Consider the following 27,032-nt stretch of genomic DNA (forward strand, 5'->3'; position numbering starts at 1 on the left):
TCATTAGAGCTAACGTAGTATTATATGTATATAAAAAGTTCCTATTTATCAGTGTCACAATTAACAAATTTCTCAAGGTTTTAAAGAAGAAAACTTATATCTTTTTTTATATTACTATGTTATCAATAAAGTCTTACTGTTTATTTGTGGTCCCACTTGCAATATCCTCATGCCCCCACCTGTGGGGAATTGCTCCTTTTGGGGAGTTAGCAAAGTGTCTTTTGTTGGCTGGAAATTATGGATTAACCACATGAACAGTAGCGTCCCTATTCTGGGGCAAACATTCAGCAAAAATAGCTTGTGATGTTGTGAGTCTGTCATGCGTTACTTGGGACGTTGAATGTAGATCTGCTAATTTCGGTGAAGAGATATGGTGGGAAAAATGGCGGATCTAGTCCATGACTCCATGGGGGGCACTGCGGTCCCCAGTTCAGCATATAGGGTATAATTGCGTATAGTAGTACTACCCTTCAGTAATGATGATGACCCTTCATTCTGTAGCCTATTGTTACAAGGGTTAAGGGACTTTTCAATTGTACACTGCGTGTGCAAAGTGCATCTCATATTTTTTCTTGACATTAGTCTGGCCTTGACATTTTGGTGCAGAAGTGCATGAAAGCTATTTAGATCTCCTCAATGCAAAAGGTCAGTTTGTGATTATTGGCTGTTCTTAAGGAAGACTACTTTCCCCAATGTAGATGGATGGCTTTCACTGGGAAATGTTGTCATAGACATCCATTTTTTCTTTTCCTTTCTTTTTTGTATGCATTTTTATTGTATTAACTTCCAAGTTTTACTTAACTCAACTTGTACTCAGCACAAAAATGTGCTTCATAAACCGAACTGATTTTAGAGTTGGTACTTGACTTGATTCTCCATGTGTATTTCATGTGACGATTTATGATTTACTTTTCCTCTTTGTGCTTGTTAATTCCAGCTTACTCTACTGTTTCTGGTGTGAATGGACCCCTGGTGATTCTGGATAATGTGAAGGTAATTACTATCTTGTCATTCTATCTGTTTTTGAATTGAACTTATCATCTATTTTTTGCCTTTGTTCTTTAGTTAGTGTGGTTGCCCACTATTGTTATCCTCCGAGGCCCTAACAGTTTATTTTGCCGTGCATCTCCTCCCACATTTTTTCCCACACTCGTGCCATATGTCAAAATGACCGGCTTCACCGGGAATCATGTGCTTGTATTTTGCTAAGAGATTGGTTACATAGTTTAATTGATATTGATTTATTAGTGCATTAAATGTCTCCCTTAAGTATTTTTTTCTCAGAAACCGTAAGGGCTAGAGTTACAAGACTTAAAGGGGAGGTTCATAATTTAGTGCAAAATTATTTTAAAAAGTATTACACCAGTCGGCCTCATGGTGGCGCTATAACAGCCCACTTTATGTTTTGGCCTATAACTCTTGAACCGTAGGTCGTAGAATAAAAATATTTTTTCCCCTAAATTTCCTGGGTCATAACGCAGCTCCCCATATAGGCCACGCCCATTTGCGTCAGGATATATTTTTCACCATTTAGAATTTGTCAAAACACACTCTTTGCTCCTCCCACCTCCCTCATCCGTAAATGGCTTCCAAAGTTAGCGGGAGGGGCCTGTTTTTACAAAAAAGGCCAAAAATCACAAACTAAACGTCCGGTCAATCCCAAATTTGAATCACATGTCAAGGGTGGTTTACTCAATGAATCCCCTAAAGCATTTCCATTTTGATCCATAGGGGGTGCCACAAATGCACAAAATGTAACCGTTTGATTCAAAAACATTATTTTGGGGGGGAACAATCCTCTCAAAATGAAACTCGAGTGATCTCAGGAGTGACGTGACAATGTAATTGGCGCAGCCTCCGACGGTATTCCTCCCAGCGTATTCCTCGAGTCCCGGTGGCCGCGACCCGCGACTCGCGTCGGCGCAACCACACTTCGCAATTTCCCAGAATTGCGAATATTCTAGTTTATATCGTTAGTCGCTAGTGCAGTGACATATATCGCCCTCTCTGCCCGGCTTCTCTCCCAGACTCTACAAACAGGGCCAATTGTGTTAGTTAGAAATGCAGTTCTTAAATTTGACATGCTCTCTGACTACAAGTTGTAATAATTAATGTGTACCTCTGGACCAGTTTCCCAGGTACGCTGAGATTGTGCACCTGACCCTGCCTGATGGCACAAAGAGAAGTGGACAGGTCCTGGAGGTGATAGGAAGCAAGGCTGTTGTCCAAGTAAGAAGCATCACCCACACTCACTGACTAAATTATAACTCTCTGGCCTCTACTTTAATGGCAGTAAACTGGAGCCATTTGTCCGATAACTACCCAGCACAGTGTTTCCTCTGAATTCCGTCTAGGTGCTAATTATAAATCCTGTATTCACAAGAAGTATTTTCAGCCTAAAACATTGATGTAGCGTTCCTGATGCAGAAGTGTCAGCAATATTCCGCTGACAGCATTACATTTTTTTACTAACGCATTGGTGTCCATGACAGCCATATCCAGCTGGCAAACAAAATGTCCCTCTTCCCCTTTTATTTGGAGAACCATTTAGGTGTGGACTGTCCCTGTCTGTTGCTAGACTGTCACTAGAACCATCCACCCATTTACTCCTTTAGTGTCAGCTGTACCGATTCAGCTGCAGGGCATCAAACTTGCAAACCCATCAATTGTCGCTGCTGATATACACGTATAACGTTTCATAACCTCAAACTAGAAGCCCCAATCTAATTTGTTATCTATAAGCTGTACTGAAAACTACACAGTAGAGAAGGTTCATGAGAATTTGTGGTTTGAAAGCGAAGCATAGTTCTCCCTTGGTTACCTGTGTGACATACAGAGGCTAATGTCATTCTCAGGTCTTTGAGGGGACATCAGGCATTGATGCCAAGAAGACAGCCTGCGAGTTCACCGGTGATATCCTGCGTACGCCTGTGTCAGAGGACATGCTGGGTAAGTTCAACGCGATGGGCATAAGTTCTAATTGATACTTTGTCCTACAACGAAGCTTAAATCTTGGCGGTTGTGTGCTGGCTGGGGTAGCAGCATAAAAGCTGCAAACACAACAGGATAGAAAGGCCGCTAAGGAAGGCTGGGTCTTTTCCTGGGGGCCAGCCTGGACACAGTGGCTGAGAGGAGAATGCTGGACAACATGGGCAACGCCTCTCATCCACTTAAAGATTAATGAAGGACTTCCCTCCCTACCTAGCCATGAGATGAAATTGCTTTTGACCAAGCCCACTAGTCCACCAGCAGGAAGTGCCCATTTGTCTATAAATAACCTTTGCTGTCCAAGATCTGCACTTACATCCAGGCTGTCTCTAGTCCTGTTCCCCCACCTCTCCACCTGTAAAGGATAAAATCCCCAGCTAGCATCTGAGCTTTTATAAACTGTGCTTTCAACGTGCACTGAATGTTGTATATTGTTGTGTATTTCCCCTTTTTATCCTTCGTTCACTTTTTTGTGATTGTTCTTTGTCTATAATAAAAGGGACATGACACCGAATTAAAATTTAGAGCTTAATGTCTGATCTTTTCTCTGAATGTTCTTGAATGTCTGTCAGTATGATCATCTCAGCACCGCACAAGGTTACATAGGAGCGGAAAGTAAACCTCCTTTTGTCTCTGAAGCATCATTAATCTATTAATTGACGCTATGTAGATTCAACAAGAGCCTCTTCAATCTGTCTGACGCAAAACATAATGGATCAGATTGGGTTGGAAGAGTCATCTAATGAATTTCATATTCGTGTTCTTAGTCATGAACCTTGAAGTGAATGAATGAAATATCAGTTATTTATCAAATGAGAACGAAGGCTGAACCTCGTCTTTGCTTAAAGAAGAAAATCGTACCTTCTTTCTGCAGGACGTGTTTTCAATGGCTCAGGCAAACCTATTGACCGTGGGCCCACTGTGCTGGCTGAGGACTACCTCGACATTATGGGTGAGACACGTTTTCATTGTATTCTGAGATTGATTGATTGTACTATTTTGCAAATCTGTTAATAAAGTATTCAGTCTGTACGATTATACAATGGGGCTAAAAGGATAACACAAAAAGCCCCGAGGCCTTATTTCCATTGTGGTCCTGTGTATTCAATTCATAGACATTTAAAGACATACAATAATGTATCCTACCTAGACATCATCAACACTAGTAGCAATAAAACGTGTGTAGTAATAAATAATAAAAAATGTGCAGTCTGTTACCCAAAAAGACATTAACTAACAGTTAATTAGAACAGTAACTAACTACATTACAGGTACATTTGTTTGAGCATCTTTAACACATTCCATGCCAGAGTTTAATATCATAATGTACTCACCACTGCCAGCGATTTATTGTTTTCTTTATTTTTTTCACCTCGCCACAGACCTCGCTAAATACCTTATGGCGTGTGTTCAACTGTTTGTAGACACACAGGGTAGTTGTGTGAGTGGCCCAGAGAAGAAATGTTCAAGCGGCGACATTCCATTTTGCAGTAGGGATTCTAAAACCCGTTTTAAACAGCGTTCAGCGCGGAGAAAAACAACAGAGATAATGGCGATTTAGCGGAAGCTTTAGAGCGGCGGCAGATGGGAACGAAAATCTTCGATTGACGTCATTTCCGTATCCGGGTGTGCTACAATGAAATGTGTCACTGCGGGAAACAAAAGAAAAAAAAACACTTCACGTAGGCTACGCGATTGGCACGCTATGGCTTTATTTAGGTTTGCGTAGAACTACGCGATTGGCATGCAATGTGTTAAATTAGTATTTTATTCATATTTGTGTATACTTATTGCCTTCACTCCACTATATTTCAAAGACAAATACTTTTGACTCTATTTCTAGGAAGGGAAAACATTATTTCAAATATAGTAAAAATAGCAGGTCTACAAGCAATGTGACACGTGGTAGATCTGCTATTTGTTCTGCTATTAAAAAAAATGTTGATTCTGGAAAGACTTTTTGGGGAAAATGTCAAAATTTAAAGACGGCAATGCATTGATATATATATATAAAAAAAAGAAGATCCCCCTTTTTAAAGTTATTTTGTAATTGCTGAACAGCAGCATGTGCGTGGGTGCCATCCGTCTACTCCGTTTTCTGATCTCAAACATCAAGGCTCTGTTTTAACTCAGCTGCTGTTTGTTCCTCCTGTTGGTAGTCCATCGCCACTGAAGAATAGAATGTTATTTTTAAATAACCAATACTTTGTGGAAAAGGTTTGTTTATTAGATAACTTAGAACTTAATCTTCTTAAGATATCTTAATCTTCAGAAATATTGCGATATATATAATATAGCTTGAAAATCAGGTCTCGTCAGCAAGCAACACGTCATGTGTCATGTGACGGAGTATAAATTAGGCATTATTATCCCACCACAATGGACTGTTAGGACAGTTTGGAATGCGCCATTGGTGTTGACAAGGAAACATTTTCCCAAGCTCAATCTCTTTTCCTGCTCTGCGGTTTGTAGGCCAGCCTATCAACCCTCAGTGCCGTATCTATCCTGAGGAAATGATCCAGACTGGTATCTCTGCCATTGATGGCATGAACAGCATTGCCAGAGGACAGAAGATCCCAATTTTTTCTGCCGCTGGGCTGCCCCACAATGAGGTGAGACCTGCCCAGGCCTGCCGCATGAAATTTCAAAGAAAAAAATGTTATGATGCAAAGAAATGTACAATATGAATTTCTACCAAGTAAAAGCCTTATGATGCATGTCTCCATGGTGAACAAAAACTTGCTCTGCTTTCCTTTAACTCAGTATTTGATTAAATATACTCTGATATCAATGCTGGCATTACAAAACTGGCATACCCAATTAAATAGGGCATCAGTTAAACAAATACTTTACGTTTTAAGTGCCAAACGGATATCGGAGCAAAATGGCAGATCTGCAAGCTCAAAACACGTCATGGCGTGTGTAGATCTGCTTTTTTCTGTGAAGGTTTGCCTATTTTCCCATAATGTTTGTCTATTATGACATGCCCAGAATAGGGACGCTAGGTTAGTGTGGCTAAAGTGTAGTTCTTGGGATCATTGTTGGGGACAATATTAAAATAGCTGCAGCTGCAGCTGGTTCAGTTTAGGCGCTGTTAGTATAGTTAAGTTTAGGCGAGGTTAAGGTAAGGATCTAGGGAGGGAGTAATGTAGTCTTCTCTTTGTGTTTTAATTATGTGTGCTGTATGTGTGTGTGAATTAATAATGGCAACAAGCGAAAATATAAAGTCCCTCGCAAGTCCCTGATACTTACATAATATCTTGTGTCAAAGCCGAATCACCTCAGTTTTTCCTCACAACTACAGTCCTCTACTGTTGGCGACTCTACTAGTCTAGAGAGTACATAGAGGTCAGTGCTCAAGGCCAAACATTTCTCTTTCTCCAACCAGATCTTCCTGCCTACAGTATTCCGAGATTGCATCAAAGCAAACTTTTTGTATTGTAATAACAATATAATGGCCCTGCAGATATTGTATCTGTTATGTGTGGTCTTCACACAATGGGAATACCTAAATATGAAAAGTAGAAATACTTCTGAATCAGGTTTTTGAGTCGGCATTAGAAGACTGTGTAGTCTTAAGTTCTGCTTCCGTCAAAGGAAGCAGAAAATAATTTCACCCCATCCAATACACTCAACACCAAGGTTTTCTTCTAAACGCAAGCTAACTAAGATGACAAGCTTGAGCTGTAAGCTTGAGAGTGATCTATTCTTGTCGGCTATATAACATGTATGGAAACAATCCTATGTAAAGGAGGTTATTTCATAGCGGTAATGTTAAAGTTGGGTAGAGCAAATTCAGATCTGGTCCCAAGGTGAAAAAGAGTGGCCCTGGAGGAACTCCATTGTATACAGGGAAACAAATTGATTCAATCTATTACAGCACTCAAAGCAAATTGAGTTTTTTTTTAATACAAGGCCTTTCCCTGTTCTTGTTCGCCTTTGGTTGAAAGGGAATGTAGAGACCCATATTGATGCGGATATGTCCTCCTCACTATTTTCAAGACTCAGTCATTTATGCTTTATTTCCAAAGGACAAAATATAAGCATTGCTATAAAGTAGACAAAACTATATTCTCAAGTTCTCATGAACGCTACACCAATAGCACCGCAGTAATCAGGCTATATTCAGACTGCACGTTTCTATTGTTTCAGTTGATCCAAACGGTTAATGAACTGTTTGCCATTTGTCAAGTCAAGCTCCTAGAGCTACCATGAGTAGAGACTGAGATGGCGCACGTGTCATTGCCTGGAGATGTCCCCCGAGGCTCAACTGCAAACCAAATATAAAACCACTTAAGCCCTATATACTTATCATACGACAAATAGCAAAACACTTTTGAAAAGTAAACTGATTAATAAAAAAGAGAAAAAAAGATATTCACTTGTAATGACATGCCCACAATGTGGACACCAGGTTTAAAGTGGTTAAACTAATAAGACTAGAAAGGAGCACTCCACAGACAACACCTGTTGTAGGAACTTTACAGTTCTACTCAGCGTTTCTTCATCACAGAGGCTAATGCTATGATCAGATCCACGCAGCAAAGTTATAATATACAAAGATATGGTGTATGTGAACATCAAATAACTTAATTGGACAATTCTGTGTCATTCATCATTCCTACAGTATGTGGCATGCTTATAGTCTACTGCTAGGCTCCCCTTTTTATCAGCACCTGCTGCAATCTAAGCCTAAATAAAGCTCATCAGACCTGTTCTCTTCACTAGTTGAAACACCCATGATCAAAAGGAAGGGAGAGGGTGCTTGAATGGACATCATAGCTCGGTTGTACTGTAAATGCAGCTAAACAGGGGCTGCCTTGTCCGCCTAATGATAGCGGCCTACTTGTCGTGTCACTGGGACGATGTAGAAACCCCGGCTTGTCGTTTGAACGGATGTCATGGGGTCATGTGCACGGCAGTCCCCCTTCATGGGCCAGGTGTCTCAGCTCAGAGTGCACTGGGAGGTCAGGCCGGATCAGCGGACGGCAGCTATTACATTAAGTGATAGGCGTGAAATTCCTCTCCTCTTCACAGTTTCCTAATCATGGAGCATCACTGACCACCACTTAACCATCCATACACTTATTCTACCAGCACAGGGCTGCATTTCATTTATTTATTTTTTCTTAGATAAATGTACATATACAGACCATGCTCCGGGTTGGCAATGGGTTCCAAATGTTTCAACTAATAAAGGTTAAAAAGAAAAGAAAAAAGTTCTACTGTGGTTAACATAAGCTTTAAATAGATCTACGTTTTACTCAACAACATAAATTACACCAGTTAATATCTCAACTGGATTTTTAAGCCATTAGTTGGTTTTGTAATCATCATTTCCTGTTTGATTACAAAAAAGTGTGTTGACTTATCTAGTTACGGTTACTTATCTAGTTAATGGTGGATTAGCCTTGTACACCTACATATTGGACAACTATTGAACAGCTCTAGGAAACTTTTAGTAAGCCAGGAGGAGCCGGGAATCGAGATGAAATTGTGTCTATAGTAAGCCTCTGCTTGATGCAGAACGAATTTTCGTAATTTATCCAAAAACCATTGCAAAAACTTTGAACTCTGCTGTGGAAACTCATGGCGGGATTAACTTCTGTGGTTGGCCTACACAAAATAAGTAATCCCTGTAGTACTCGATAACTAGGCAGACTCTGATGGTGTTCAATAATTTTGGAAGGAATGTCGGTTTGGCCAATGTTGACATGTTAACCCTAAGACCCAATGACTATCCCATTGTTTTATCCTCTCAGATTGCCGCCCAGATTTGTCGCCAGGCTGGTTTGGTACAGAAATCCAAGGATGTGATGGACTACAGCTCGGAGAACTTTGCCATCGTCTTCGCAGCTATGGGGGTGAGTGAACCACACTGATTGAGGAACACATTTTCTTTGCTTGTCTGTTTTTCTTTCCTTCTCTGATGCTAATCCCCCGCTCTTAACCCTGACGTGACACCCTGTGCCCCCTCCTCTCCCCCATCTCTCATTCACCTGGTGATTTAACATTTAAGTCGCTCTTGTTACTTCTGCGTCTCTGAGCAGATCCCTATGCCACGTTGACAGGTTACTAATTCAGCAGACCCTTTAACAGATTCAACCAGGCAGTATCAAATTCTCTCTTCCTCAGCTGCGCCTCTCGTCTATTTTAATGCACAACTGTGGAGTGATTGACCTGTAACACACACACACGCACACACACGCACACACCCCTCTGCTTTAGTTGCTAAACCCTAATCCATCCCTCTCCCAGTTCCCTGCCAATTAACACCCCATTGTGGTAAGTCTCTTTCGGGAGAGTGGAAATGCACTGCATAGTGGCAGACTAGCGTGAATAGGGATTTGAACATGTCAGTGTGTGGTTATGCATTTTTGAAAAAGGAGAATCCAGTTAATGAATATAATGTAAAAAGGGCTAGTTAGTCACGGCAAACCTCAGCAACAGTCGGAAATGTTGTACTTTATGTTTACAGGGCAATAGAACCTTGATGTTTCCTGTGGTATATAATATTTCTGTAGAATTTGTGATGCAGTGTTGTTCCTGCATGTTTCCTGAGCCATTGTGATGTTCTTTAAAGCAGAGTCACATGGGTGCCATTTTCTTTTCACATAGGCAGAAATGATGTGTTAAGCCTTTTGTTAGAATGTTCCAAGGTCTACTTCTATACTACCTCGATTCCTCTTAAGTTATTATTTGTCCCTCAGGTCAACATGGAGACTGCCCGCTTCTTCAAGTCTGATTTTGAGGAAAATGGCTCCATGGACAACGTCTGTCTGTTCTTGAACCTAGCCAATGACCCAACGTAAGATTCTGTCGCCAATTGTCTAGGGCTGCACCTATTGATTATTTTCTTAGCAATTATTGTATTGATTACTTTTTTGATTAATGGAATATTCTTGAAGCGGGTCGTTTTAATAAAATAAAAATAAAAAATATATATGTTATCAACGAATCAAAGCAATATTCTAATAGATTTTTTACATTCCACTAAATCGAAGTCGTACAACAGCTTGTAGATCTGCTATTTTTTCAACGTTTAGATTTTTTCTTCTTCCCAAAATTCTTTATTTTATTTAAAAGAATAGCTTTTCATTATTAAAACGTTTAGTTCAATTAAATGTTGCGCCACTTCAACTGTGTGTGATGTAAAAGAGGCTACAGTCGGTTCCTGTTGGACACAAATTTGTGCATTCTTATATTTGATAGATATTTTCCAGATGGGTCTAATTGTAAGGGTGTGATAATAGTTCATGTAGTAAAATACCTTGTTTTCTCCTCTGTTCAGCATCGAGCGAATCATCACCCCACGTCTGGCACTGACCACAGCCGAGTACCTGGCGTACCAGTGTGAGAAACACGTCCTTGTCATCTTGACAGACATGAGCTCCTATGCCGAGGCTCTGAGAGAGGTACAGCAATGGAACATTGTCTCCATAACAAGCACTTTGACCTTTCACAAACATTTCCTTCGCTCTGGTATATATTCTACATATCGTATCGCTGTCGGGCAGAAACCAGCGCTTTCCATTTTTCAACGTATTTACTTTTATGAATCAGTCCTTTTGAACTCCCTTCACGTTGTTGTGTGGGTTTTTACAAATATTGAACCAATGAAAAGTATTAAAAAGCGCTTTTGACTAAATCTAACTCCATTGGATCCTCAAAACTGTTGGTCAAACCACCTAAACTCCAACTTTGAAGATTAGATAGCTGTTTTTTCCATCATTGACTAGAATGACGAAGTCAGGCAGAAAGAAACCCTATCTGACCATGTATAAAGTCACCGTACCAACTTTGAGGCAGTATTGTTCTAGAAACTTTTGTTTTCATTCCCTGAAAAGTTAATATTTTGGACGTTTCTGCCTGACAGCAGAGATATAATCTAAATATAAATTACACAAATGTCTGCATGCGTCGTGGGAGTGTGTATCTGTCCTTCGGGTATCTCCATGTATGCATTTGATGTATTACCTTGTGTTTTCTATGCTTACTGTAAATCGCTCTGGATTAACTCATTCACTGCCACAATTATTGCTGGCCGCGTTTGCCCACTGCCAGAGATTTTTCATCGGGGAAAAAAGTACTCAGGAGCCGAGATACAGAATTTTTAAGTTTTAACAAGGAAGTGGATGGGAGTCTAGATCTTCGAAAAATCATATCTCCTTGGTCTTTGGGTCAAATTTGAAAAATACAAATAAAAATTTGAAAAATACAAATAAAAATTTGAAAAAATTAAAATTACGTTTTTTACGTCAGTGGCAGCATTGGTAAACGGGAATAATTACGTTTATTACGTCAGTGGCAGGGAATGAGTTAAAGAGCGTCTTCTAAATTACTAAATTGTAAATATGGGCATAAATGGGACACACAGACGTCTACAACAGGTACTCCGACAATGGGTATTGTATACCCGGGTGGGGCATGCGTTCCCAACTTGCATCATTCCCGAGTAGGCCGGGGCACCAGTCTAGTCCGTCTATAAAAGTTCATGAAATCTCCGTGTATATGCGTGCGTGAGTGTGTGTGTGTGTGAGGATCTTTCCCTTGCGCTTCCGACCAACCAACTTCAAACTCGGCACACGTTTTGTAGAGGCCCCAAAGGAGTGTGGTGTCTCTCGGCTCAGCGGTTGTCCAGAACCACGGATCCGACCATATATAGGCAGATATGACATCCGGTTGTCCAGAACCGCCAATCTGACATATATGCCCACATGGGCTTATGCCCATTAGGCCTGCCCCCGACTAAGAATTTATATGGTCGATTCTGATTGCCCAAATACTGCCTATAGTCGAATCATGATATTATTATTTTTGTGCTTGATTCGACTGAGAGATTGGCAGTTGAATCAGACTCCCTCGATTGATAAGTCGAATAATCGAGGTCAGGCCTAATGCCCATATATATGCAGCACCAAGTGGGAATTCAGTGGAACCGGCTTTTGTCCAGAACTGAAAAACCACGAATGTCTGTTGGCGGATCTGTGGAGGTGGAGGACGCACCAAATCTCTGTGGGCGGGGTGCAGTCAACGGCTTCCCTGATAGGCATACCCAACTCATCGGCTTCACGGATTGGTTAAGCTTTGCATCACATTTTTTTGGACAACATCAGGAATCCCCTGCAGAGTAATAGTGTAATAGTGTGCCACTACTGCCAGCGGAAACAAGCCATTTTACTGTATAAATGACCGTTCCTATTGCTTGTAATATCTAACGTTATTAGTACTGTGGTAACGACAACGGGTACTTTTCATTGATTGAATATTTTATTGGACAAAAATGCAAAACCGCAAGAGTACAGTCAAACACGTCTAAATTTTCAACTAGAAATGCTAGGAGTGGCCACACACAAAAGTCAGTGCGCTCTGAAAAAAAGACGCTGGATGCAGTGCCTTTTCTTTAGGTAGCTGCATACGCTCTCTGCTCATTGGGAACAATTGAAAAAGAACGCTGGCGCTCAGGAAAAACACTTTATGGACACTCCGCCTTACAGCAATACAAATATCGGTGGTTTATGAACTGTGAACTGTCACTTACTTCATACTGTGGTATGTAGCCTTGACAAGGCTGATTCTTCTAGTACTGTACATAATATCAGGCAGCTGTTATTTGACCTACCAGATCCATGCATTTAACTCTTGTTATTGTGCTTCTTCTGCTGTACAAACCTTTCTTACAAAGGCTTGTCGTCATGACATAATATGAATGATGCATCAACTGTATAAACAAAATATCATTCATACTTAAAAGTAAATAATCTGCCCTTATGCAAATGTTCAGGAATGTATTTCAGTCAGTTTTTGCTATAAAGCCAAAAGTGTATGATTGCAGACATGTTTGCGGTTAGATTTGAGGTGTAGTCCTTCCCCAAATGCTGTTTTTCCTTTTCTTGAAACATGATTATTTCAAAATTCAAAGTAATAGACTATACTGTATATGACTATACAGTATCATTTCATAGTTTGAATGGATAAGCTTATATTATTTAATATTACTAATATACGCCAAAACACAAACTGTCAACTCAAAGCCCTATGAATATAATCTTTCCAGTCCGTGCACAAGGAATGTGTTGACACGTACCTGCAGGCATTCCCTGCTGAAGTGTGACAACTAGATAGACGATGAAAACACACTTGTGTCTAGAATAGTGCTCATCAGAAACATCAGCATTTTGAAAAATCTAAACACACTTGTGTCTAGAATAGTGCTCATCAGCATGGTGAAAAATGTCTACATGCCTAACACGAGGACCTTAAACATGCACAGTACATTTATAATAATCCCTGAAGGGCTTGACATTTCACTGCGGTAGTAGCAAATTTAGGGTGTAAATGTATTTGCTCACACCAACTCCAGACATCTGGTGAGAGGTTTTGCAGATGGGTGATAAACTCACTAATGTCTCGTGTCCCTTGCTGAAAGGGAGGATAACGTGTCCTTCAGCCTTATAGGAAATACCTTAACTTCATTATTCTCGCTGGCTTGCCTCTAAAAGGAAGGAGGGAGGGGGAGGGCCCTCCCACCCCCACTGCCCTCCTTCCTATTTGTGGTGAGAAGACGGGCCTTCTCTCCTCTTCCTTTTATGTGTCTTAATAATCCTATTATGTTGTACGTTTTGCTGTCTCAATATGCCGGCAACACAAAGCAAGGTTTTTAAATGGTGTATGTGCATGTGAAAGAGCGTTTCTCTTCTTGCGTTCTCGGTCCATAACCTTGGCACATATGTGCTGCAACAATAAAGCTTCGGGTATTTAACCACTTACAAAGAGCCAGGACGACATTTAACTTCTATTCCCATTCATGTGTTTTGCATTTAATCCACAGTTCACAAGTGTTTGGCTCACTCATCAACCTTTGGGTCCAAGGATGAATGCCGTATTCTCTTCAAAAGCAAGCTTTGAATTTGTATAACTAATGGAACAGGGATTTTCTTTTTGTCATTTGTTTTTAGGTGGACTCATAACAGAATCTGCAACCTGCTGTTTGCCTCCTGTTAACTGACAAATTAAAAACAATACTATTTTATTCTCAAACTATACATTTGTTAGTTTTATAGTTTAATTTGATATTCAAGGTTATATTCGAGGGCCCTGTCTTCACCTGGCGCAATATGGAGCTACACTCTGTGAAATTATCATTGCTATTTTCCAACCGACGCAGTTGTTAATGCCCAGCGCCCACATTGTTAAGACCAACACGTCCATGGGCGCTAAATGGGCGGAAGATACTTCGGTATTTAACTTATTACAAATGCCTTCTAAACGGTTTTCTGAAAAATCTATGTTGCTATATCAGTGTTTCTCAAATGTATTCATGTCAAGAACCCCCAAAATGTCGTATTTGGTAAGCCTGTCACGATATTCGATACGTACCGAAAATGAATCAAATTTGACGTTGGATAGATAGTGTACCGAAATTACAAGCCGTATCGCGATTCTCACGCTATTTCATTGTTACTCCAGAGTCCCGCACATGTGCAAGGGAAGCCACGTGCTGTGGTTGTTTTTCTGTACGTTTCTCCCCAAACTCGCACACAATTCGACCCATGGCTCACGCTCAAGAAATAACAAGCGCTGTCTCGGTGACATGCACGGCTTGCAAGCCTTTTCAGTGGTGGAGAACGCTGGATTTAAACATTTAATCAGCGTTCTAGAACGTTACAAGTGTGTTTCCTGCGATGTATGAGAAATTAAGGCAAGAGGGCAGAAGGGCTCAGCCATGTAGAATTGATTGCCTCCCTTAACTGGAACGGTGTGCTGTGCTCCTCCTCAAAGCGCAGATATCCGCCAATGTCCGCCAGGCCGGGTTGTCTACCCAGGGCCCGCAAACTTTCGAAGTCAGTCATAGCCACTTGGAATGGGAAAAGATCTTAACTTTTGAAAGAATGTGAACTAAGCTTCTTGGAAGAAGAATCTGAAAATGACAGTTGATTAAAGTTTATATTATTAATATAAAATTAACTGATTCACTGCCAATCACGTAGATCTACGCGAACCACTTTAAAGCCGCCACGTGCCAATCGCGTAGATCTACGTGAAGTAAAAAAAAATAAAATAAAGAAATGTTTTTTTTTTTCAATTTCACCCAAAGACCAAGGAGATATGATTAGTTGAAGATCTAGACTCCTATCCACTTCCTTGTTAACTTAAAACTTTAAAATGCTGTATTTCGGCTCCTGAGTACTTTTTTTTTCCAATGAAAAACTCTGGCACTGGCTAAAAAAATATGAAAATACCTCTGGCAGTTAATGTGTTAATATGTATCATTTTATTATTCTAGATTCTCATTTGTTTATTATTCTTAAATAAATATAATACAAATATTAATATTTATTGAAACAAGTGTTTTTCTCTACAAATCAAGAGTCAATTGAGAGCCTAATAATTCAAATGACATAGAAATCCAATATCGAATCGTGAGCTTAAAATAGATAGTCTAATCGTGGAAGAGGTGTACCATGACACCTCTAGTATTTGGCCGCCGACCCCCATCTCAAAATATTTTGTTCCAGGGACCCCCCAGAAGCAAAGATTTGACTTAAAAATCGTTGTTTTAGAAAATGTAAATATTCAAAGACTTGCGCAAACTACAAGCTCTTATGAGCTTGTATATCTGCTATTTTTGAATAGTATAAAATGACACGGATGCTTTCCCGGATTGAATGGGTTAAACTGAGAGGTGATCTGGTGCCATGCTACCTAACACAGAGAGAAGAGTAAAAAAGCAATTGCGCTTTAGACCTGCTCTGACCTAGTCTAAAGTCTAGTGCAGTCTCCCTACTACTTGGAGAGCAGTGGCATGTCCAGGGGGTGGCCTAGGGTGGCACGGGCCACCCCACGTGCGGCAGAGGTGCCACCCTATTACACACTTTTTTTCACGTGTCTGAACATTTGTAATAACGATGGTCGGACGAAGTCATTGCAAAATACGATGTTTTGTGGCTTTTTTCAGAGGATTATGTTTGTAAATTGACCATCAGAGAGATCTATGACGACAATACCAGTCGGAGCAGTTCCTCACAGCATACATTTACTAATGCACCCAAATAGTCACTTATGTTATGTATTATTAACCCATTAAGACCTGAGGCGATTCTTTAAAAATGTTTCTAAATCCTAACAGTTTTTTGGAAAAAGAGTTTTCAAGATTTTTCAAAAATAGCAGATCTACAAGCTCGTAGCGCGGCACTCGGTGCCGCGCTATGAGCTTGTATATCTGCTATTTTTGAATAGCCTAAAGAAATCTAAAAGTGACACAGATGCGTTCCCGGTCTTAATGGGTTAAAGTAGATATGGGTAGATGATACAAGAATGGTAATTGTATTATTCTGCCTCGTGTTCACGTGCACATATTTGTGTGCACACTCATACCCCATTCCCCTCTTTCATGTGCCCCACTTGGGCCACCCTGGTCAAAAGAAGTCTTGACACGTTACTGTTAGAGTGCATTAGGTAGTAGATTGACCTATATAGGGATGCGGGTTCGCAATGCGCACACACTACTTGCAATCAAAAGTCCATTCGAATTCAGCAGAAAGGGGCATATAAACCATTTTCAAGCACTTGATTTTTCAAGAAGTTCACTAATAAGAATGTTGTGAATAATAATGCAAATTTCTCTGTGCGTCTTCTTTGGAGACCAGAGCGACGAAGAGAGTGAGAGAAAAGGTTCATGTCGTTTACTTCAATAAGCAGTTTATTTCAGCTGATAAATATTTTCAAATACCTCATCACGTAAGAATGTCGTGAATCCATGTCCTCCTGGCAGGCATTCTTTTATCTATCTCTGCTCAATGGACAACAGTAACAGTCCATATCCATTCTAGGTGGTTTAAATAAAAAACTGAGAATGCGTGTGATTATTAAGTTGATAATGTCAAGATATCACAGATGTGTCTTGGACATAATCTAAATGAAGAGTGTGGAGGAAGGTGTGATTTTGTGCATGCCCAAAATGCCAGTTTCCCCTGTCTCCTGAAATTATTAGGCTGTATCACATTATTAATGCTGCTTGATTGTCACACACTTTAACATTTCCTCAGCAGAAAATTGTCTCCTCCAATCCGTCATTTCAATAGCAATCTGCCATTTCAGGCGCACCTTGCTCTTAAAAAGAAGGGGAGAAGGCACTGATTGGTAAAATTTATTTTATGCCCAAAACACACCCATGACTAATTTAGAGACTTAATACAACCCCATTGCCCCCAGCGTCAAGCTTTGCACCCGTCTAACTTGCGAAATTGAGCCGGACACCCCCCCCCCGATGCAATTGTGCCGTGCACCATAGATCGTATAGAGTCTTATAACGGTGTGGCGTCCATGTCTAATGTGTTGCTATCAATATTAAGTTGATAGCAACTTTTCATGTGCTCAGTTCATGAACGAAGCGGCACAAATCACTGATGCTGCATTGACAAACTGGCATGTCAACTTGTGTGAAGACGATTGTCTGCTTCGGAAATGACAATTAAATTCAAAATAATAAGCTTTTATAATTAAGTAAAACATTGCTTAATGAGAACAATCTTCGTGTAACTAAGAGATTCACTGGAAGAAAAAAAAAAGGTTAGCGTGCATATCACGCAGACCATGATACAACTTTACATTCGAGTTTAACTCATGGATGTGGTTTCTCTTTTGGTGCAGGGCATGCATTGGCATTAATCCTTTAATTGCTTGTAGCGAGACCTGGGGAATGTCTCCCTACATGTTTACCACACCAAACGTAACCGCTTTTTGTTATACAGTATTTGTCTTAGGATAATTCCTTTAAGGATAATTCCTTTTAACAGGTCGTTCATGAAAGTCCTTGCGGTCTTGTTTCCAATGAGAACCTGTGAGCAATTAGGGGTTAAGAGTCTTGCTCAGGGACAAATTTCATTTCATCAACACCAGACATGCAAAAGTGTCACTTTTCAGCTACAGTCACCTTTTTGAACCCAAATAGGGCAATTGTGTGACACCTGACCCGAAAGAAAACAACATGTTGTCACCTTTTTCACCTCGGGGCTGTTTGCATGCCTGCAACACATATGCTGGCCTGGCCTGGAATCGAACCTGGGGCAACCAGGGTCTCTGGCTCCCTAGGCGGGCTCACTAACCACTCAGCTATGGCCGCCCCTAAATACAAAAGGTGACTCCACCAAACCCCGGGACCCTACATGGGGAACCACTGTTCTAGAGTATGAAGTAAAGGGCAAAAAGGCCACCATGTGAATATGGTACGCTAAATGAGCCCTCTGTCTAACAACTGTTTCCTACCCTGACCAGGTGTCTGCTGCCAGGGAAGAGGTGCCTGGCCGTCGTGGCTTTCCTGGTTACATGTACACAGATCTGGCCACCATCTATGAACGTGCTGGCCGAGTTGAGGGCAGGAATGGCTCCATCACCCAGATCCCCATCCTCACCATGCCAAACGATGGTCAGAGCACTTTTTAAGTGTATATTAATGCCTTCCTGTGCTACCCAGAATTAAATAAGAATTTCATTACTGCTATTCTTTTTTTTTTAAATATCGATCTATATGTCTATCTCTCTCTAGTTGAGTTTCTGAACTCTGTTGACATACATAAAATACATACCAGAATCAAAGATTAAAGATATTCAGATTGCACAGTATTTTACACAGTATTTTAACACAGTATTTTAAAGTTGCCTAAATCTCATTTTGTGAATATCTCAATCACTGACTACTGTTTCAGTGATATTTCCCCTGTGGGCTTTAAATCTCACTTTACAATATCTAAACGTTCTGTTAGTATGTGTATACATTACACATGCATCACCCTCTTGGTGAGTCAGTGGTTGAAGGGCTGGGGGAGGTGTATGAAATGTCCAGAGGAGACGTTTTTTTATGCACAAGTTTATTATAGCAACTTCTCTAAATGGCTTCCCCAATCTGCTTGAATGGGGCTCTCTGTTTTAAGCATCACAGGGAGGCAATTCTGCCATTTGCTTTTACCTCTGTTGATCCAGAGCACCAGACACATTTCATTGAGACTGTTTTACTTGTATACAGTTCTGAGTTGATTTATACCACATCTGTTGTCCCTCTTGGATGATGCTTCCTGAACTGATTTGAGTAGTGTTGCATTTTTTGCACATATTGCAGTTGTGTGTGTGTGTGTGTGTGTGTGTGTGTCAGAGAATATTGGTTCCTAGTTCAGAAGGGTTTGATTAGATCGGTATACTGTATGCACAGCTGGTGAGGGACTGGGTATTTCCCCCTATTGCTGTATTTACTAACCACAAGCTAGCCAATGGAGGTAAATGAATACTAATGTATTTTCTGTGCTCTGACAGACATCACCCATCCAATTCCTGATCTGACTGGATACATCACTGAGGGACAAATATACGTTGAGAGACAGCTGCATAACAGACAGGTACAGTACTAGCCATAGTCATTGATTAATTCAACTTTCCTTTGAAGCAGCCATTCTCAATATTGGGTTCAGGGACTGCTCTCTGTCTTAGGAATGTTACTAGGCTATCCCTGGGCTAGTTCTGGTGCTAGAAATGGGTTATTCTATGCCGTTACTTTCAGGTTAGACTGTCCCTGATATTGGCTTTGATATAACTTCCCATACCGTAAGCCTAAAAGGCAGTTTCCAGGCCCTGACATTGCTATAACCATTTAGAGATGCACCTTAAATTGCATAACTTTATAGAGCAAGTTGTCACATAGGTTTATTGGTGTATGAAATTGTATTAAATAACTGAATATCACCTGTGCGCTTTATTGTAGATCTACCCACCTATCAACGTGTTGCCGTCACTGTCGCGTTTGATGAAGTCTGCCATTGGTGAAGGAATGACCAGGAAGGACCATGCTGACGTCTCTAACCAGCTGGTAAACAAATTCTAATCTATTTTACTAAAGACTTTGGAGCCCCTGAAAAGCCATGGGAGAAAAATAAATGCATTATAGTTTTGCATCCCCTCACAAATGTTGTGTAGATCATAGACCCGAGTTAAACAAGTATGTGTTGACTGAACGTTGCTTTCTTTGTCTTCTACCAGTATGCCTGCTATGCGATTGGTAAAGACGTCCAGGCTATGAAGGCTGTTGTAGGTGAGGAGGCCCTCACCTCAGATGATCTGCTGTACCTTGAGTTCCTGCAGAAGTTCGAGAAGAACTTCATTGCGCAGGGTAAGTGGATCTAATCACCCCAAGCGGTTTTGGAGGTGGGCTCTATAGAGGCCCCTCAACATGCCATTCAAATGTGGGTAGGCTTTTCACACTGTTAAGTTGGAGGCATTAGCTGGCATTGACACATTTGGTTGCTTACTTGCTTTGACTTGTTGCGCTTGATTCGTCTAGATATTGTAGGCTAATCCTTCAGTCTGCAACTTCTGCAAAGCATTCATTTAGACAGTCATGAACATATCCAACTCATAAGCTTATACCCTGTTCCTGCTCAGATCTCCCATCACCTTCTTCAAGAATATACTCAAAACCCATACCTTTGAGATGGGCTTTCAGCACAGTTGGCCCCACTAATCCCCCTCCATGACACACATTTGTTATAATTGATTGTTCTCTTTAGTCATGGCTATCAGGCATATTTAGTCAGGAAAGTTTATTTTTTTGTTTTTAATGACAATGCAATCAGATAGTTCTTTTTCTTTCCTTTTGAAATGCTTATCCCGACGGCCGTGGCATTCTTTCATGTTTTGCACGTTTTCTGCCTGTCTGTCTAGCCTCTGCATTTGTTACCATGACACAGAAGTAGCAGTTATACCTTTTGTGTAAGTCTCATTAGTGTTGATGAGACAACAGATTGGCAGCATCAACATCTTATGCAACATGAAAGCAACCATTACCAATGTAGGATGAAAAGGCTTTTGTTCTGCCTCTTGTGTTCTGAAACCAAGGCCAACAACATGTCTGTAGAATGACAGATGTTGTAAAGCAGGGATTGTGACACATCTGTCCTTGGAATAGATGGATATTTCAAAAGAGAATCACATTTCATATGAGAGGCTTACAGTATCTTACTGATGCGTACGACGCAATATAATACGATATAAAGTTACCAAAGTTCAAGCAGAACGTAAGTCAACTTTTGAAGATGGACACACAATATTGCTGAGTCATGTCCACGTGATGCATCTGTGTAGATCGTAGTTCCAGTGTTCTCTTGTGTTCAAATTTAACCAGTGTGTTTGCTGTTCCGTACTCTGGACAGGCCCATACGACAACCGGACAGTATACGAGACCCTGGACATCGGCTGGCAGCTGCTCCGAATTTTCCCCAAAGAGATGCTGAAGAGGATTCCTCAGAGCACTCTGGCCGAGTTCTACCCCAGGGAGTCTGCCGCCCGCCACTGAGGTCCACTTAGTGGATGGGATGCTCTGGTTCCATTCTCACCCTCCTTTCCTTCCACCCTACAAACCCGTTTCCCCAGGGGGGCCAGTGAGACTGGTGTTGTCCAACCCCACCCACCCATCCACCCACCCTCATCCTTGTTCTCCTCACCCGCCAGTGCATCTCTTTCAGGTCCTGACACCGCCTGTAACAAGCGAGCTGGGTAATGACCTCAGTCCTCCGCTAATCCCCATTCTGTAGATGTATTGTACTGTATCTGTAGTCCGGGAATCTTCTATGAATATTGTCTGTAGTGTGTTTAATGTGTAAACCTTAGTGCAACCAGGTAAACTTACCCTTAAAATCGTAGATTCGTCATTATTTATTGGGGTATTTTACTCTTTCTTCTTTTTGTTTCCTTGTTTACTGAACTTTGTGGGCATCCATCCACCCACCAAAAACGGAAGAAAAAACATTTAACACGAGTTTCTCTTTCCAAGGCAGTTGTTGCACCTTGCTACATTTCAGTGGCTACAGCTTGTTCAAGAAATTTTACTTCGTCACAAAATCCCTTGATCAAGTCACCAGCCAACACTTTGATGAGTTAATTGGGTTGACACTGGACAAACTCAAAAGAATTCTTGCTGTTTACATTATTTCTGTTGTTTGAGTGTTGTAAAAAATAAATTCTTTATATATATACGGTATATAAATATACAAACATTCCCATCTGTTTGCGGAAGGCAATTCTATGTTGTGTGCTGAATGATTCGAATGTTTTCCTGTTCATGAATAAATTAAATTATGTTGGAATTAACTTGTCTGTCCATGCCTGTAAGAACATGCATCTTCATAGATAATGCAGTTTGTTAAAAACAAGTTTTGTTCAGTTTATTCTTATTTTATTTTACACTGCTATGTCAAATCAGTTTAGTTTAACACTTGTTGCTCACAGGAACATGACACTGTATTCATGTACAATAGGTTTACTTATTATAAATGCCTTGGGTCTTAAGCTTAATTTGTGCAACAATGTCTGAGTATAATTAGGCTTTGCAGCAACTGGTATCGATCTACCCGTCCCATTATGAATGCCTTACAGGAATTTGTATTGATACGTATAGATGTAGTGCCCCAGACAAGTGCCGGCCACAACAGCTCTGCCAATCGAGCTCGGCTCTATTGGCACGGTAGGTTGTGCGTCGGTTTGCTGAGCGGGAGACTGGGGTTCGAGCTCAGCTGAGCCAGCTCGGGTCTAAATTACTACATATGACGAGATATGTCATGCCTCGCTTATCTTGTGAGGTGCACGGACCAGAGGTATGTATACCTGTTATGAGGATACCATAAACTAACTGTAAATCTAGCTGTTAGGAATGTGGAACTTTACTCTAGGCCAGTGGTGGAAAAAGTACTGAAATGTTTTACTTAAGTAAAAGTATCAACACTGCAATTTAGAAATACTGTTACAAGTAAAAGTCCAGAATTCAAAATGTATTCGAGTAAAAGTACAAAGTGTCTGTATCAAAATATACTTATACAAGTACATAAGTAGAAAGTACTCATTATCCAGAATGCCTCATTTCAAAAGTTTAAAATGTATACAAATCTTTTGAAAATAGCTGATCTACAAGCTCACAATGCGTTTGTGAGCTTGTAGATCGGCTATTTTCAAATGGCTGAAATGTATATAGGGCTAAAGTGGTTAATGTATGTTTTGTAATGATAGTCTAATCTTAAAGTAACTAAAGTTTTCAAATAATTATAGTGGAGTGAAAGTACAATATTTACTTTTAAGATGTAGTGGAGTTGAAGCAAAAGCACTGAAAATTGGAAATGCCAAGTAAATAAAAAAAATACCTCGATTGTACTCAAGTACAGTACTTGAGTAAATGTACTCAGTTACTTTACACCACTGCTCTAGGCTACCTGCTATGAATGCGCAGGTGTAACCAATGCTTCCTGTTGCACGGCCAGCTGTTTATGATCAGAGTGGTAAGAGTTGCAGATGTGATCGTAATGGCGGCAGAAGAGTTGCAGAAAATCCATCTAATTGCAGGCCTCTCGAACCAAGGTAAGAGTGGGACAATAAATTATTGACCCAAAAAAAAGTGATATTTTAAAAGCTTTACAGCGGTGTCGCCTCACCTCCACACAGTTTATACCTCACCTTTTTTTGTAAGTGCTGTTCAGAAGAATCGTTATGAATTTAATCAGTCGACTCGCAATTTATTATTGTGTCATCTACGGAACTTCTTGGAAACCTGAACGGTGACGTCAACAAACTGTGCTTTTGTTCGTGAAATTGTCCAGTTCGGAAAGGCTTTGTGTTCAAGGGCAAAGTCCACCTGAGAGTGGACATGCCAGGCAAACCTTCATTCTTCACTCACAAAGGCTGCGACTTTCATAAAAGCCAAAGAATGTCGACCTATAGGCCCATGTGGTCCGTCGGAATTCTATACGACACAGCAGTGGTTCTCAACCAGTGGTCCGGGGACCACCAGTGGTCCTTTTGGGGGGTACCAGGGGGTCCCCAGCGAAATTAGTTAACATAGTGTAAAAAAATCATTTTAACCACTTAGCTTTGGCTATTCAAAAATAGCAGATATACAAGCTCATAGCGCGGCACCGTGCAATGAGCTTGTAGATCTACTGTTTTGAAAAATCTTGAAAATGTGCATATCGGCGAACGTTTTTAACTCAAATCTTTGCTTCTGGGGGTACCTGGCACAAAACATTTTCAGGTGGGGGTCCGTGGCCAAATGTATATCAATTTAGGGGCGGGGGGTATATCAATTTTGGGGGTGTACCCCCCCCCAGGACGGGACCGTACCTATGTTCCCCAGGTTCTATGTTCCCCGCTTTCCTAGGAGAGCGGGGAATATAGGACTTAACCTAAACCTAACCCTAACCATAACCTTAGTGGGGGAACATAGGTCCGGGGAACATAGGTATGACCCCCCCAGGACCACTGGTGGTCCCCGGACCACTGGTTGAGAACCACTGCAATAGGGCATTACTGACTAAATGTAATGCAACTGGAATTGTAGAAATCCTGTTTTGTTAGATTCTCAGTGCAGACACTCTTCTGATATGAAGCACCCCCTGTTAATATCATTTCTTACAAGTGCAATTATTAATGTGTTATCAAACTAAGGGATAGTTCACCCCCAAAATGACTTTTTTTCTATCGATTAGTCACCCCACCCATGGAGACTTTTTTTGTTTTTGTCGCATTGTCGCCCTAAGCCAATAATTTGATGACCGGCAGCGGTTCCGGTAGGAGACACAAAGAGTCTCCTTTGTGTCTCCTACCGGAACCGCTGGTCATCAAATTATTGGCCTAGGCAAAAACAAAACAAAATCCATGAATTCAAGTCTCCACGGGTTTACTAATCGATAGAAAAACATATTATTTTGGGGTGAACTATCCCTTTAAGGTAATGCCATATTCTTAATAAACCTTTCTTTGTAATGTTAGGAGAAAAAAAATCTTCCTTGTTCTCATGGTGTCTCTTTGTTGTTTGTTTACCATCTTCATTTAATAGTAATTTGGGTGCTGTAGCCAATTTGCTAATACTCCCCCTGGTCAATGTAGTTTTACCCACATAATGACTAGTGGTTATTATTTTTATTTGTATTATTATTTTACATTCCAACATATTAGTCATACATGATGAGGCATGTTAGTCACTGGATGAGTATTAATCACATGCTGGAGGAATTCCCTTTTTTTGGATCTTGCTCTTAAGGTGGATGATGTGTGTTGTTCAAATGTATTTGGCTCTCATATGATTTACTACTGAAGATGGCTGAATGGCATCCTTTGCTCTCCACAGCTGTTCAGGAGTACGAGGGCCTACAGAGAGAACATGAAAGAGCAACGATGGAGGTTAGTGTTAAAACTGCACATTAACATCTTCTGTTAACCCTGCCCAGTGGTGGAAAAAGTACTAAAATTCTTTACTTAAGTAAAAGTATCAATACTGCAAAGTAGAAGTACTCCATTACAAGTAAAAGTCCCAAATTCAAAATGTACTTGAGTAAAAGTACAAAAGTATTGGCATTAAAATGTACTTAAAGTACAAAAAGTAAAAGTACTAAAATATTTGAAAATAGCAGATCTACAAGCTCACAACACGTCGCGATGCGACGCGTTGTGAGCTTGTAGATCGGCTATTTTCAAATAGCCTAGGTATAACATAGGGCTAAAGTGGTTAATGTATGTTTCATTATATCTGAAAAGTAACTAGTAACTAAAGTTTTCAAATAATTGTAGTGGAGTAGAAGTACAATATTTGCCTCTGAGATGTAGTGGAGTAGAAGTAAAAGTATTGGAAATTGGAAATACTCAAGTAAAGTACAAATACCTCAAAATTGTACTTAAGTACAGTACTTAAGTAAATGTACTTAGTTACTTTCCACCTTTCCCTGCCTATGTTCATATATTGTCCTGTTGATGCTATTGGTTAAAAAAAATCACTCAAAAAGACTGTGTGAAGTGCAGACAATAGGAACCGTTATAGATTAGAAAGTTGAGTGAGATGGTTGCACACACATGTTTCCATACAGTTGAATACAATCAGTGTTTCCAGCTTGCTTAGTGAAACATTGATTCTATCTATCATGGAATATATGTATGAGTATATATGAGTGTTAAAGCTACAATCCCCAAATTTTGTCTATCCCTCCCAACAACAGAGATACTGTATGTAATACGATGTCTGAACGAACTACAATAAAGATGGTGGCACATCTAGTGTCCAATCCGGTGCGCCATCTCCTTCAAATAACTTTATCGACATTGTCAACCAGTCAATGTCCTACCCATGGGTCAACATTTCCCAATGGAAGATTAGGGAGACGGATCAAGTTTACAGATGAACGAGTGGGTGAATTAAAAAAGATTCTTAGTGAGTTAATCTATAGTGTACTGTGGATATTCTGTACACAATCAAATCTTCAGTGTTAATTGAACTCTGAGGGTGTCCATTTGGGTCCATTTTTATACTCTCAGACTTAAAGGAATAGTTCACCCCAAAAAATACTAATTTTCTATCACTTACACATGAAGCCTTAAACGAATGGAGATTCTTTTTGTTTTTGTCGTGTTCCTAAGCCAATAATTTGATGACCGGAGAGTAGGAGACTCAAAGAGTCCTATTGACCGATGACCCGGTCATCAAATGATAGATTTTATTTGGGTGAACTACTCTTTTAACACTGAGGATTGTACTGTGTGTGACTGTGTATGGGTCCATTTGGGTCAGTTGTTTAAATTTTAACATTTATTTAGTGAGATTAATTAATATTAATTTAAACTGCTCATGCCTGTTGTGTCATGAGTACATTCACACAGAACGTGGATATAACAAGACGATAAAGTAGTAATTTTTCGGCGAATAAAATCGTCAACCTGTATGAAAGAGGCATCACGAATTAATGTTTTTTGTGAAATATTTGCAGACACATTTTTGTATCATTTATTCGTCATGCTCCCAGTGTGTAAAGAGTTAAATTTACAGTATTTGACTGTGTTTACTGTTTAAAGACTGTTTCCTCTGTGTCTCCCACCATCACCTTCAGTGTGAACGCATGCAGGTGGAGCGAGACCAAGCCATCAAGAAGTTGAGTGACTTCCAGCGAGGTGAGGTCATCCGCCGGCTTAACATCATCGCTTAGATCAGGTTTAAGCACTTAAGCCTGACACCGTTGTACGAAGAAAAT

The 27,032-nt window shown here is 40.4% G+C and overlaps 2 protein-coding genes across 2 annotated transcripts in view; both read left to right on the plus strand.

The window, feature by feature from the left end:
* Positions 1-22,122, plus strand: part of atp6v1ba (ATPase, H+ transporting, lysosomal, V1 subunit B, member a) — a 33,876-nt gene extending 11,754 nt beyond the window's left edge. Inside the window, exons 2-14 of the mRNA XM_080449128.1 lie at positions 938-993; positions 2,131-2,229; positions 2,856-2,949; positions 3,863-3,940; positions 5,461-5,600; positions 8,751-8,852; positions 9,699-9,796; positions 10,280-10,403; positions 18,265-18,415; positions 19,297-19,379; positions 19,742-19,846; positions 20,017-20,146; positions 21,186-22,122. Of these exons, the coding sequence (XP_080305254.1) occupies positions 938-993; positions 2,131-2,229; positions 2,856-2,949; positions 3,863-3,940; positions 5,461-5,600; positions 8,751-8,852; positions 9,699-9,796; positions 10,280-10,403; positions 18,265-18,415; positions 19,297-19,379; positions 19,742-19,846; positions 20,017-20,146; positions 21,186-21,328 (1,403 nt within the window). The 3' untranslated portion in view covers positions 21,329-22,122. The remainder of the gene's footprint in view (positions 1-937; positions 994-2,130; positions 2,230-2,855; positions 2,950-3,862; positions 3,941-5,460; positions 5,601-8,750; positions 8,853-9,698; positions 9,797-10,279; positions 10,404-18,264; positions 18,416-19,296; positions 19,380-19,741; positions 19,847-20,016; positions 20,147-21,185) is intronic.
* Positions 22,123-23,306: 1,184 nt separating this feature from the next.
* The window catches only part of shtn1 (shootin 1), a 31,057-nt gene continuing 27,331 nt past the window's right edge, over positions 23,307-27,032 (plus strand). The window contains exons 1-3 of the mRNA XM_080449014.1: positions 23,307-23,379; positions 25,145-25,197; positions 26,892-26,952. Of these exons, the coding sequence (XP_080305140.1) occupies positions 23,325-23,379; positions 25,145-25,197; positions 26,892-26,952 (169 nt within the window). The 5' untranslated portion in view covers positions 23,307-23,324. The remainder of the gene's footprint in view (positions 23,380-25,144; positions 25,198-26,891; positions 26,953-27,032) is intronic.

The sequence above is a fragment of the Gymnoscopelus braueri genome (assembly GCF_963280865.1).
Source record: "Gymnoscopelus braueri genome assembly, chromosome: 14".
Taxonomy (NCBI): Eukaryota; Metazoa; Chordata; class Actinopteri; order Myctophiformes; family Myctophidae; genus Gymnoscopelus; species Gymnoscopelus braueri.